The sequence below is a fragment of the Eublepharis macularius genome, chromosome 3, assembly GCF_028583425.1.
Source record: "Eublepharis macularius isolate TG4126 chromosome 3, MPM_Emac_v1.0, whole genome shotgun sequence".
Classification (NCBI taxonomy): domain Eukaryota; kingdom Metazoa; phylum Chordata; class Lepidosauria; order Squamata; family Eublepharidae; genus Eublepharis; species Eublepharis macularius.
Genome location: NC_072792.1, coordinates 144,467,186 through 144,481,352, shown reverse-complemented (window position 1 = coordinate 144,481,352; position 14,167 = coordinate 144,467,186). Strand labels below are relative to the sequence as shown.

The window sequence follows — 14,167 nt, the reverse complement described above, 5'->3', positions numbered from 1 at the left end:
AAAACTCAACTCACATCAGAACATCTAGAGTATCTAGACCAGTCTGTGAATAACACAGAAGTAGCCAGAGCAATCCAAAATCTTAAGAACAATAAAATGCCAGGCAGAGATGGTTCACCCGCAGAGTTTTATTTAAAAAAAATTAAGTTACAGTTGATAGAACAGATAACAGCAACTTGTAATTATTTGATATTAAATGGGGAAATTAGGAGCCCTGTGGTGCAGAATGGTAAGCTGCAGTACTGCAGTCGAAGCTCTGCTCACAACTTGAGGTCGATCCCGGCGGAAGCCAGGTTCAGGTATCTGGCTCAAGGTTGACTCAGCCTTCCATCCTTTCGAGGTTGGTAAAATAAGCACAGTTTCCTGGGGGTAAAGTGTAGATGACTGGGGAAGGCAATGGCAAACCATCCTGTAACAAAAAGTCTGCCAAGAAAACGTTGTGATGTGACAGCCCCCTATGGGTCAGTAATGACTCAGTGCTTGTACAATGGGAAAATGCCAAATACTTGGAAAAAAGAAGCAAAGATTATTGTAGTCCCTAAGGATGGTAAAGATCTGGCTTTAACAGAATCTTATAGGCCCATATCTATCCTTAATCATGATTTTAAAATATTTTCTACAACCATAGCAACTAGACTGAACAAAATCATTGCCCAATATATATACAATGACCAATCAGGCTTTATTCCTGGCAGAACCCTCACAGACAATATTAGAAAATCATTGAATATCAATTACCGCTGTAGAACCAACCAAACAGAATAATTATTTCTGGCCTTGGATGCTGAAAAAGTGTTTGATAAATTAGAAATTTTATTTTTGAAAACTGTACTAAAACATATGGGATTCGGTTCAAATTTCTTAAGAACCATTGATGTGCTATATCAATCTCCTTTAGCCCAGTTATGTATTAGTAATTATAGAACAGACAATTTATTACTGACAAGAGGTACAATACAAGGCTGTTCTCTCTCACCCATTTTGTTTGCGATTTCAGTTGAACCTCTAGCACAGGCAGTCCGTCAGGATCAGAATGTAAAAGGAATCACTATTGACTCAATACCACATAAACTAAGCTTATTTGCAGACGATGTTGTCATTCACTTAAGTAACCCAACAAAATCCTTAAGTAATCTTGTCCAAAACATCAAACTCTTCAGCGGTTTCAGGATTTACCATTAATTACTCAGAAACTGAAATTTATCCTATAAATATTCTTCCAATTATCAAAAAAGCAATCACAATTATCTGTTTAAATGGGTATTGAAATCTTGAAGGCACTTAGGGGTTATTATTCCAACCAACTTAAAAGACTTATCTGAGTATAATTTTAAACCCCTTAATAAATAAATACAAAATCTTTTACATGATTGGTTGAAATCACAATTAACTTGCTTGGAAAAAACAGAACAGAACATCCCTATCAAAATAGATCCAAAGGAAATAAAGGTCTGGCAATCAAAACTAAATAATTCATTTGGTCAAATAAAAAGCCCAGAATAAATTTTAATATATTGACAAGACCCACCAAATTAGGAGGTTTAGGTTTTCCAAATTTATTAAAATATTATGAGGCAGCACAACTCAAAAACCTAATATTGTATATCACTCAGAATGAAAAACAAGCATGGATACAGATTGAACAATCAAGTGTAGTTCCTAAAAATTTGCAGGAAATCATTTGGAACAAACCTCAAGAAAGACCAAAGGGAATCTGGGATAACCCTTTTTTGAAAGAGACCCTATATATATGGGACAAACATCGGCCGTTTTCACATGTGTCAATAAGATTGCGCGAAACTCACAGAACGAAGCATCTTCCTAGCACGATTTCCCTGCATGATCCCCTTTAATGGTGTGATGACATCAGAAATTGTGCCATTAACTGGGATCGTGCTGGGAAATTGCACTAGGAAGACGCTTCGTTCTGTGAGTTTCGCACCATCTTCCGGAGGCTTTGGCCCTGTGAAATGGCCATAGACACTTGTTAGCACCCGGTACCTCTCCTATAATGGCATTCTTAGAACAAAAATGGTTTATACCAGGAGACAACCAAGATACCTTCAAAACCTGGAGAAATATAGGCATTTATAGATTTTGTAACGTATATAGTAAAAAGCAAATGTGTTCAAAAGCTTATCTAGAGACAAAATATAAGGTAGAACTTCCAAGGTTTCAAGACCAACAAATTCACAATTCGATTAACAAAGCAGGTATTAGTACTCTATTGGACAGAACTTTAACCCCATTTGAAACACTAATAAGCAAAGACTTAAATTAAAGGATTAATTTCTATTCTTTACAAACAAACTATTGAATCAAAATATCTGGTCAACAGCAACTTAACCACAAAAAGCTTGGCAAAAAGACTGTGGTAGGGATATAGGCAGAAATCAATGGAATCAGGTACGGTCTTCCAAAATATACAATACTAATGCTTTAAATATCAAACTGCAGTCAAACAAAATCCATTCAAGATGGTATTTCACACCACAAAAACTTTATTATTGTAAAACAAAAACAAATCCCAATAGCTGGAAAGCCTATGGTAACAATGGATCATTTATTCATTGCTGGTGGTCCTCCTGTCCACACATACAAAAATATTGCAATAAAATTCTAGAAGTTATAGAAAAGATCACAGGACACAAAACAGAAAAATGTCCAGAAACCATCTTGCTCAACTTATAGAACTATAATGGTGTTTCAAAACTGAGAAAAGAACTTGTTTCTTTATTGTTGTCTGCAGCTAAGACTGCATCAGGTCAAAATTGGAAGACAGACAAGATCCCCACTGTCAAACAGTGGTTGCTAAAGGTTTGGAGCCTGTTGATAATGGAGAACATAACTGATCAGATAACATCTGTGAATAATCCCAATTATCAATCTTCATGTATAGAAAAATGGTCCACATTTTTAAAATGTGTAACCAACTAGCTTCAACTGACAACTCTGTACCCCCCAAAATAAGGATTTTCTTTTATATTAATTGTATATGGTACATATCAGGTTGTTTAGCTCAATATCTTAAATGTTGTTATATAAATCACTCATTTGGTGTTGAAAGTTTACATTTTGTTAATGTTGCAAAAAAATTATAAAATAAAAATAGTGTTTTTTTTAAAGTAAAGTTGTGTTTGTCCCAGCTCATCCTGCCATGAAATCCATTTACATTGCAATCCTCAGCAGAGATACACCCTTCTAAATCCATGGAAGTCAATGGTCTTAGAAGGGTATAACTCTTTTTAGGATTGCATTGTTAGTGCAGTAATGGTTAGGTCTGATTTCTAGGTAATAAAGCAGGATTGCTTGTAAAATGGATATGGTCCTCCAACATCTCCCCCCTTTTTTAATGAATAAGGCAACAAATTGTCAATGGAATGGGATTTAAGTGCAGCTAACTTTCTCTGGATTGGAGGTAGTGCCTTTAGAATAAATATCATTTGAAATTATAGCTTTTAAAAATTGTTCTTCTGTAGGATTCTAATGGAGCCATCTGGAAACTTGATCTGAGTTTTGCAAATGTTGTAAGTTTTTCATTTCTTTTTCTCTTCACTATTCTCTCCCAGGGCCGGATCTAGGGTTGCCGGCGCCCAGGGCAACCCTAGTCTGACCCCCTTGCGCATGCGCTGTGCGCGCGCGTGCTCCCAGTTCTGCATCATGATGTCTTTTCGGTGATGTCATCACGCAGGGCGGAGCAACGGAGGCAGCATGCGGGGCTGTGAGGCCGCCTGCGCCATTCAACTGCCCCGCAGGACAGGGGGCGGCTGGCTGCCCCCTGTCCTGCGGGGCAGGCGAATGGCGCGGGCATCCGTGCTGCCTTTTGCCTGCCCTGCAGGACAGGGGCGAATGGCGCGGGCATCCGCACTGCCTTTTGCCTGCCCTGCAGGACAGGGGGTGCGCGGCAAGCCGGCCACCCTCTGTCCTGTGGGGCAGGCAAAAGGCAGCGCGGGGGGTTGTGAGGCCGCCTACGCCATTCGCCTGCGGGGAGGCGAATGGCGTGGGCAGCTTCCCAGCCCCGCATGCTGCCTCTGCTGCTCCACCCTGCGTGATGACGTCACCAAAATGACAGGCGAAAGGCAGCGCGGGGGGCTGCGAGGCTGCCCGTGTTATCGCCTGTGCACTCTGGCAGCTGGCAGCTGCTCCCGGCACCCCCTCCCTTGTGGCGCCGGGGTCGGAGAACCCCACTGCCCCCCCTTGATCTGGCCCTGTTCTCTCCATCATTCTTTAATTACACATGGTTTATATTTGATGGATAAATGGAGGTATATCTTTTATATTTGAAGGTGTAAAGTACTAATGATGTATACAACCTTTACAGTGATAAGATTCAAAAAATCAATAGCACGTCACTTATCTTTTTATTAGTATCAAAATACCAACATTTTGATATAGAACAAGTGCACATATTTTAAATGAATAGCTCAAATTAATGAAAAAAGCTTAATTTAGATTAACATTGTTATTATACAGTTTATTCTGTCATCAGCACTGTCATAAACATGCATTAAAAGGATCTCTTCCAGCACATTTTCTTCTAATGTTTTCTCTTTTGTGTTAATCAGTGTGGGTAAGGATTTGATGGACAAGCAAATAGAAGAAGCGTCTTCAGAGTTCACAGTATTCTAATATGCAATCACTAGCAAAGATCCTTGGTGTTGCATTTACTTTTATACTCAGTATCCAGTCTTTAAACTTACCATTTAGATTTAACATTAGGTGCCTAATTTTGAATGTCCAACAGAAGACATTTCAAGGACATGATTTTCAGAAGGCTCTGATATCTACATGTACACATTGCTTTTAAGCTGCTTTTGCAAATAGTTTTCTAAAGAACTCTATTTCATGTTCATGTAGACCCATGATCCAGAATGTCTCTTCACATTCCATTCTGGAAAGATAGAAGCTATAGCTGTTTCTCCAGTCACGTATCTCTTGGCCACCACTGCTCTTGACCGTGAGTACAACTCTTTCAACTCCGCCCCCAATCAATTTTGAAGATTGAGATTAGTTATACTGATGTGTTCAGGGGGTTGTTCACTGCAGGGGATTGTCCACTTGCGATGATGTAAATTCATTTTTTCAAAGTCTTGTGTAAGTGATGGCGTTGGCCAATTAATGTATAAATCCTGTACAGTCGTGTTTTTTCCATAAATGGTTTCATATCCACATCTAGGGAGTTGGAAAAAAATGCTCTGTTGGCTGCTTTGTAAAATGCTAAGAAAAAATGAACTAACACATTTATTTTCCTTTATAAAAGTGTATCTAAAATATCTAATTAAGAGAGCATCACTGAAAAAATTTGGATGATTTTTAGGAATCTAATAATAATGATGCCTATCTTTTGATGATGTTTGTATCCTGCTCTTTCCCCAAGGAGCTCAGGGCAGTTCTCCCTTCTCCATTTCTTTCTCACATGGTACAATCCTAAGTAGAGTTACTCCAGTCTGTCCATTGATTTCAGTGGGCTTAGACTGGAGGAACTCTGCTTTGGATTGCAATGATAATCACATAGTGAGGGAGGTTAGACTAAGAAGAAAGTGTCTGGCTCAAGGTCATCCCATGACAGGGTGGGGCAATTTGATCCTAGATCTTTTCAGTCCCAGACTGACACTTTATAATCACTATACTACTCTGGCTTTATAGTGCTTTTAAATGGCAAAGCATTAATCTTCGTAATTATCCTGTGAGGTCAATTGCTCTAATGCTGCAGATAAGAAATCTGAGAGAAAGCATCTTCTGGAAGGTACCAAGTAGTTAATGTTCTTTGGTTTTCCAAATCCAATGTTCTCTCTCTCTCTCTTGAAGGCATAAATATTACTAAACTGCCCCACAATTTCTTTTGAGAATTTTGATGACAAAAAAGGAAATATTTTTGTTCTCCTAAAGCAAAAAATATTTAATTTTGGAGAGTGAGGAAAGATAATGGCTTGCCACTTTTCTCTGCTCACTTTTTAAACTCTCTGACACAGGTACAGTGCGTATCTATGATTTTGTTGCTAAACAGCAGTTGGTTGATATGAAATTTAAGCAGGGAGGAACAGCACTAACCTGGGCACCAAAAGTGGTAAGTAGCATGGGATACTTGCATCTACTTAGATCTCTGCATGTTTCTCCCCTTCCTAACTGCTGCAATGTACAAATGGCTAATCATTTTTGGTGCATTATAAGATATAGAAGCTTGTTGTTTTCTTTTTTTTATTCTTCTGTTTGCTTTTTTAATGTTTTGCACTAATAATTTTTTTTAAAGCTTATTGTCTAGCTTCTTCACCATTCTTCTTCCTCCTGTTTCATCGTTCTAGGTTTTTTTCCTATGAGGTTTTAATGTATTTTATATTTGTTCTTTTAACGTTTTTTTAATCCAGGTTTTACAGTATTTTTATATTGCTACCTGCAATATACTGGTATACAGATGGAGATACTGAGCTGGTATTGCAAGGGAGTGAGAGGGATCTAGGATTTTAAATTTGTTTGTGATTTTGTGTCTTTTTACGTTTCATTGTTCTGGAAAACATTTTTTAGCATTTTGTATTTTCTGGATTTTTGTTTTTGTATATATCCTGAGTCTTCTGTCTAGGTTGGGATAAAAAAAAAATTCACTTCTGGAAGTCCAAAAAAAAAAGAGTCAGGCACAATGTTTTGAGTTGCCTGCCTGTGTACTGAATAATTCCCATGGGTTTTGTATAGATTTATGAAATGATGTGTAAGTCAGGGTTCAATATAGCTGCATCACTCTATGTTACATTAATGGAAACTATTTTTTTAAATCAAAGGTGAATCCAAAAGGAGGTCTAATTGCTGTGGGTTTTCAAGATGGTGTTGTTCGCATTATTGAACTTTATAATCCGAAGGGACTCCCTGTTATTGCTGGACGAAACAATGTAGGAGATGCAGCCATGCGCCTGAAACATGCTTTCAAGCCTCATACTGCTACTGTTACAGCATTGGCTTATGAGCGTAATGGAGAAGTGTTTGCCACAGGGGTATGGTTTCACTCTATAAATGGATTCTTTTTAATGGACTATTTATGCTTTGTATTTCTTCATTCATAGCATGAAGGTGGCAGCAATGACTGAGTGGAAGTGTCATAAGGGCTGGACTAGGGCATGGTAGTTTTGAAGCCCTGAGAACAGTCAGTAGCTTCACATTTTATGTATCTGTTACCCATAAAAGGGCCCTTGCCCATCAGATAATTAAATCCACAGTCTAAAAAATTATTCCACTGCACCTTCAGTCTCCAGGGCCTGGTATGGCGATGATATAACCACTTCACTCCTGTATCTGTAGGCATTTGGTCAACACTAGTCTTTCTTCATAGTCCAATACAACCAAAATTTGGAATTAGATACGAATTCTATGTTGTTTGGAGTTCACTCAAAATGAATAAGCAGGAGGAAAATGGACTTCCTGGAAAACAATTTACATTATTCTGGAGATTGCAGGCAATGCTACATACAACTCATAAAGTAGACTTCTTTACAAAGGCTCATAGCAAAAGACCTGAGATGGTCTTTCAGGTTTTGTGGGACTCTTGATTGGATCTATGGTTAACCAACCTCCAGTTGGAACCTGGAGTTCTCCCAGAATTATAACTGATGGCCAGACAGCAAAGATCAGTTCCCCTGGAGCAAATAGTAGCTTTAGAAGGTGGACTCTATGGCATCACATCTCTGCTGAGCTCCCTCCCCTCCCCCAACTCTGCCCTCTCCAGGCATTGTCCTCAAATCTCCAGGAACTTCCCAAGCCAGGGTTGGCAACTCTAATTGGATTTGACACAAGATTTGAGTCCTGCACACCTTAGGGATCAAGTTTTTCAGGGTTTAAGCTTTTGAGATTCAAAGCTCCCTTCTTCAGATAACACAATGATCTTGATCTTTTTGGAAGACTGGGAATGTTGCACACATGTGCATGGTTCCTGCTCTGCCTGTGTATTAACATACTTTCTGGTTCTCAACAAATAACATTTTGTCTCCAAACCAGAACTGGAAACTTATGGGAATCATATGAGGTTTGTGCACAAACTGCCAAACCATAGTTTGTTGTTTTGTGTAAACCCTATCCCTATGTCCATTGTGTTGATAGACTGGAGTATTCTTTTAGATTGCATGATTTTCATAATTATTTCTTTTCTTTTTCAGAGTAAAGATAAAACTGTTTTCTTCTTTGCTGTTGATGACAAATATGATCCAATTGGATTCGTTACTGTTCCAGGACCTGTGCAGGCACTGCAATGGTCTCCACTATCTCATGTGAGCGGTTGTTATTTTTTCATAGTGGTAGTATCTCACTGGTTTCCTTTTTGCCATGTGTTCTGCTACTGTGTTGTATGCTGAAAAGGATTAAAATAGTGCTCATTTAGATTAAATCTGAAGTGGGGGAACATTTTAATACTACTTATAAGTGGTAGGACTAGATAGTTTGTCCTTTTGTGTATCACTTTGCACTTATTTATAACAAATCTGATTTGGTTGATTTTTCCAATTCACTCAGCACCAAACCAGACATTCAGGTTTTTAAAGAGTTGACTCTGGGTTTCCAACAGCCCCATAGCAGCTGCAAAGAATGGCTTTTTAAAGAGCTCATTTTGGCTTGGAATGCTGGAATGCACAGGCAGAGGAGGGACTCCTCCCCCACCCCAAGCTGTTTTCCCATGTTGAAATAGTATGTGTGGGAAGAGTTATTTCCCCATGTCCATTCTCATCTGACGAAGAGAACTGTGGTTCTCAAAAGCTTATGCTACAATAAAGTTGGTTAGTCTTAAAGGTGCTACTGGACTCTACTATTTTGCAATTACAGACTAACACGGCTAATTCCTCTGGATCTATTTCCCCATTTTTTCTATTCCACGTGCACAGTATAGCCACATAGAGCAGCAAAAATGGGGAAATAACTCCCCCCTCAGTGTTATTTTGGCACAGGAAAATAGCTGGGGGAGGGAGAGTGGAGCCCTTCTTCCTCTCGTGGCCATATTTTGGGCCCAAACCGGTTTTCCTTTATTTTTTAAAAGCTTTTGTGTGGCTACAAGGAACTTGAGTTGGATCAGGGGAATTCAGACCCAACTCTTTAAAAACCCAAGGTTCTAGTTTGACCCTCAGTCTGAATAGATGAAACTGCCTCAGATTTCACCATGTTGAATAATGTGTTATCATTCACAAAATTGCTGTTTCATAGTTGATTTCTGATTCCTGATCATAGAACTGGTCCCAATATAGATTCTTGGAGGACTCCACTGTTTATTTTTTTCCACTGTGAGAACTGTTCAATTCTAAACTATCCTTTGATTCCTAAAAGGATCTTTCTCCATAGCCCATGGCTGTCAAAGGTTAAATTGTATGTTTTGCTATAATAATAGTTGTTCTAGAGCTCTCATCTATATTTCAGCAACAAAGCCAGCATTATACACAGGACTGATGCTTATATTTTAACATTCTTTTCTGCAGCCAAAAAGCACACTGCTTATATTGTGTGAGAACGGCATTGTTGCTCAGGTTCATGCTCCAAACCCTTCAGATTATGATGCGGAAAAAACATATAAAATCAAAGACATCCCCACAGAGTATTTTCATTTCTACAGCATAAAATCTCGTCTTAAGGTAACAGTTCTGTAATAAATAAAGAATATGAATTCTTATTCTTCAAGTATTACCAAAGTACTCTTTGTTGAACTCTTCCATTGTATAGACTGTATGTAAGACTCTAGCTGAACTATTTTTAAAAAGAACAGGGCCCATCTTCTTTTTTGCCCAGTCAATTAGAGGTTGATTGTTATAAATCCTCAAAGCATTAAAAAGAGACAAGAAATATGCAATCTGGATGTATAATATAAACACAAATATGGTACTATATAGAAAATTGATTTAGCATTATCATATACTACATCAGCTGCCCTGTGTTCATGTATATGTGTTTTTAGTTATCCTTTGAAATAGATTTACTTCAGGTTCTATTCACAATGCATTCTCTCAAGAAGTCCTAGGAATTATACTTGCGTCGTGAGGAAAATATTCTTAGTAACTTCATAAAAACTCAACTTTCTGGGTTCCTTATGAAAATTATGACTGTCATCCAGATTTAAAAATGGTGTTCAGTTGTGATGATGGTGTAAATGTCATCTTGGAGAGACTACTACTGCATTTATCATCAGATTTTATTACAGACTTTAAATTAGGAGTCAAGGAGTTTGAAGACAGAGCCCGAAAGTCTAGAAATGTGGTTTTGCAAACATTACCAAGTATGAGGTCAAGTAACCTTTGTTGTCTCGTCTTGGCATTAGAATATTGTGTCCATTATGAACTGGTGTTGTATGCTTATGACTTTTTAAATAAAACAGTGATTGTTTCTTTAACAGCTTTTAAAGTATATACTTTATATTAGTTACAATGATACACATTTAAAAGACTACTAAAAGCTTTAAAATAATTATGAAGAAATTAACTTATTTGTTAATATAAATCCAATGTTTTACCCAGTGTCATTTCTTTTTTTCAAAAACTATTGGCCAGTTTATAAATGTGTGCTTTTACATTTCTGTCATGTAAAGAAGTGCAATTACATAAATCTATGCAGTAGTTCTATGCAATTATCTAATTAACAACTTGTAAAAAGAAGAGGACTGTTACACTATCTCTCTCTCAGGCTTCAGAGGGGGACAGTCTAGGGTTGCCATTCCCCCATTGGGGGATCTCCTGTTCTCAGCCTCCTTCCCTCACCACCAGTCACCTGGCCAGCAAGGGGAAAGGCGCAAGAATGGGCCTCTCAGGACGCACTCCCAGTGCAATGTGATGACATCACTTCCAGGAATGCCATAATTGTGTGTCATTCCTGGGAGTGTTCCTGAGCATCGCACCAGCAGATTCACCCCATTTGGGGGCCCAGATTGGCCCAGGACAGAGCCCGGGGCGTGGGGTGTCAGCTAGCCAGACTACCTATGACTCACATTCTGATAATATTCCAGCTCCAGCGGGCCTGAGAACCATTCTGCCTTGCTAGGCAGTGCCATGTGCTCATGGCATAAGAGCAGGGCTTTTTTTCAGCTGGAACGTGGTGGAATGGAGTTCCGGCACCGCTTGAAAATGGTCACATGGCCGGTGGCCGTGCCCCCAATCTCCAGACAGAGGGGAGTTTAGATTGCCCTCCGTGATTATGATCTTTTGACCTACCACCTCGCCAATGTGGGAATTCAAGGGACAGCACTACGGTGGTTCGTCTCTTTTCTTCACAGTCAGGGACAGAGTTTGGCACTAGGGTATAAGCTATCATCCCGTCGGCTACTAATATGTGGTGTGCCACAGGGGGCGATACTCGCCCTGTTATTGTTTAACATCTATATGCGCCCCCTCGCCCAGTTGGTGCGAAGTTTTGGGCTTGGGTACCACCAATATGCAGATGACACCCAGCTATATCTGTTGATGGATGGCCGGCCTGGATTGGCCCTAGATGTCTTGGAGCATGCTTTTGAAGCCATGGCTGGATGGTTGAGGCAAAGTCAGCTGAAGTTAAACCCCACAAAGATGGAGATCCTGTACTTGAGCTGTGGAAATGTGGATTTGGGATCCTGGCTCCCTGCACTCAATGGGGCGGTGCTTACACCAGCTCCGAGAGTCAAGAGCCTGGGAATGATCTTGGATGCCTCCTTGACAATAGAGGCCACTGTGGTTGCCAGGTCCTCTTTTTTCTATCTTCGACAGGCCAGGCAGCTTGCCCCTTAACTTTTGCCCCGCGACTTAACTACAGTGGTCCAGGCAATGGTTACCTCTAGGTTAGACTACTGTAACGCACTTTACGCAGGGCTTCCTCTGAACCTGATCTGGCGGTTACAGCTGGTGCAGAATGTGGCGGAGCGTGTCATCACAGGATTTCCGATGTATGAGCATATAACGCTGGCACTGTGGGACCGCCTATCCCCATATGAACCCCAAAGGACTCTTCAATATAGTGAGAAACATTTGCTAAAGATCCCTAGCCCCAGGGAGGCCCGCCTGGCATCGACCAGGGCCAAGGTCTTTTCGGTCCCGGCCCAACCTGGTGGAACGCTTTGTCTAATGAGACCAAGGCCCAGCAGGATTTGTTATCTTTTCGCCAGGCCTGCAAGACAGAGCTGTTCTGCCAGGCATATGGGTGGTGCTAGGTGGAGCTCCCCTGACCGGTTGACGGTAGAATATGCCCTCCCTACTAGCAATACCCCCATCTAGTAATTTCCTTTACTGCTAAAATGCTCTGAAGATGGCTAGGGTTTGGTCGGTTGGATTTAGTGCTGCTATGTTCATGTATATATGTATGTATTTTAATTGTGTAATTTTTGGATGTTTTTATGGTTTTTAACTTATATTAACTGTCTTATGTATTCTAACTTGTATATGCTTGTAATCTGCCCTGAGCCTGCTGGTGTGGGGAGGGCGGAATATAAATAAAATATAAATAAAATAAATAAATAAAATAAATTATTGTAATTTTGAAAGCTGGAAAAGTGTATGTAGCAGCTGTTAGATCCCTTTGCTTTATTGGACCATCAGATAGAATGATATGATGGTCCTGGGCCCAGTTGCCAGTTTTCTCAGTCAACACTCCACCCCCTAGTTCCAGAACAAGTCAGGAGAGCAAGCTAACGGTTAACACCTGGTGGCCAGCACTTTTATTATATATTGTGACCGCCTGGCTTTTGCTACCGCTGATTTCATTTGTGGCATAGTCCTGTGTGATTGGGGGGGAGGAGAAGGAGGGATTGCTGAGAGGGAGAGCTCTGAGGTAAAGTCTTCCTGGACTAAATGCTGTTGTTAGTAGTCAGACCCCTCCCCATACTGAAAGGGCAGTTTATGGATACGGAATATCATAAACCCCTTGCCATAAGTTCTAGTTACATTCCCAATTTATTGTCCTACCTCCAGACAAGCCTTTAAGTTATTGTTTTGGGGAGCAAAATGTCAGCATTGTCCTAGGAAACATTTTGTCCTATATTTGGGCTTCCCAGCCATGTGCAGTGAGTGTGTTCTGGGACCTATCTACTCACCCCCAGCTTGTTTGAACGTCCTCTTTTCTCTTTACTGTGAAACTCTGGTCATTCTCGCTGCTTTCTTTGTGGATTCTTCTTTAAGACTGGTAATTATCGCCCTTCCCCTGAAACTGCCTTTCCATTTCCTCACTGTTTTCTTAGTTAGCCCTGTGTGTTGTTGTATCTGGTTTTCTGTATGTTTGCTTTATTTCTCTTTAATAAAAAAAGTTTCCTGTTGAACATCTACCTGTTTATTTGAGAGTTCTCCAAAGGAACAATCTCTGTAAATATTGAAGGAGATTCCTAGTTACCCCCTCTCCTCAGCATTGGTCAACCTCCCAGCGGTTTGCCTGTTTGCCTCCTGGTCACTGGCAACCAATGGGAGATTGCAGACTGCCTGGCAATTTCTTGCCACCAGCAGGCACCCCAGGCACGTGTGGCACTCGCACTCCCACCAAGTGCGACAATGTCACTTCCAGAATGATGTCACTGTGCTGGCTGCAAGAGTGCTCCTGTGCTTCTTTTGGGGATGATTTTGGCCCAAAACATGCCAATTCTCAAAGAATCAGCCCTGCAAAAAGCCCAGGAGCATTCCTGCGGCTGGTGCAATGATGTCAGTTTATGTTCTTATCCAGAGCGGCAATATCCACGCCCAAAGGAAAATGTATCAGTGCTCCCCTTTTTAAACGGAGGTGGCTCATTCCCCCTCCTATCCAGTGAAGTTCCATGGGCTCTGATTGTCTGGCCAGTCTCCGGGGCTTGCATAAGGGCAGAATCCCTAGGATTGGATCAGTGCCCTGGAGACCGGTGGAACTTTTATGTTGATTGCCACAGCACCCTCTTTATTATTTATTTATTTATTTCATTATATTTCTATTCTGCCCTCCCCCGTATGGGCTCAGGGCGGATTACATCAATCAAAACACATAATCAGCAATATAGACAAGAAATTACACATTCATAAAAAATTATTAAAATCACAATCACATATAAATAGTTATGTTCTAAAAGGTGCTGCAAGGCAACTTTGTTTAAGAAAGGTGTTGTTATTATTATTATTATTAATGTCATTTATAGTTCTCCTTTCTCACTGAGACTCAAGGTGGATTACACAGTATTGTATTGGAATGATGATGAGATACATACTTCCAACTCCCACGTTGGGGGCGGGGGGCGGCC

General features: G+C 40.3%; 1 protein-coding gene across 2 annotated transcripts in view; it reads left to right on the top strand.

Moving 5' to 3' along the window:
* Positions 1–14,167, top strand: part of CFAP44 (cilia and flagella associated protein 44) — an 89,882-nt gene that overhangs the window by 31,038 nt on the left and 44,677 nt on the right. For both annotated transcript variants that reach the window (XM_054973070.1, XM_054973071.1), the window contains exons 11-16: positions 3,480–3,527; positions 4,858–4,957; positions 5,973–6,067; positions 6,774–6,983; positions 8,139–8,249; positions 9,441–9,593. In XM_054973070.1, the coding sequence (XP_054829045.1) occupies positions 3,480–3,527; positions 4,858–4,957; positions 5,973–6,067; positions 6,774–6,983; positions 8,139–8,249; positions 9,441–9,593 (717 nt within the window). The remainder of the gene's footprint in view (positions 1–3,479; positions 3,528–4,857; positions 4,958–5,972; positions 6,068–6,773; positions 6,984–8,138; positions 8,250–9,440; positions 9,594–14,167) is intronic.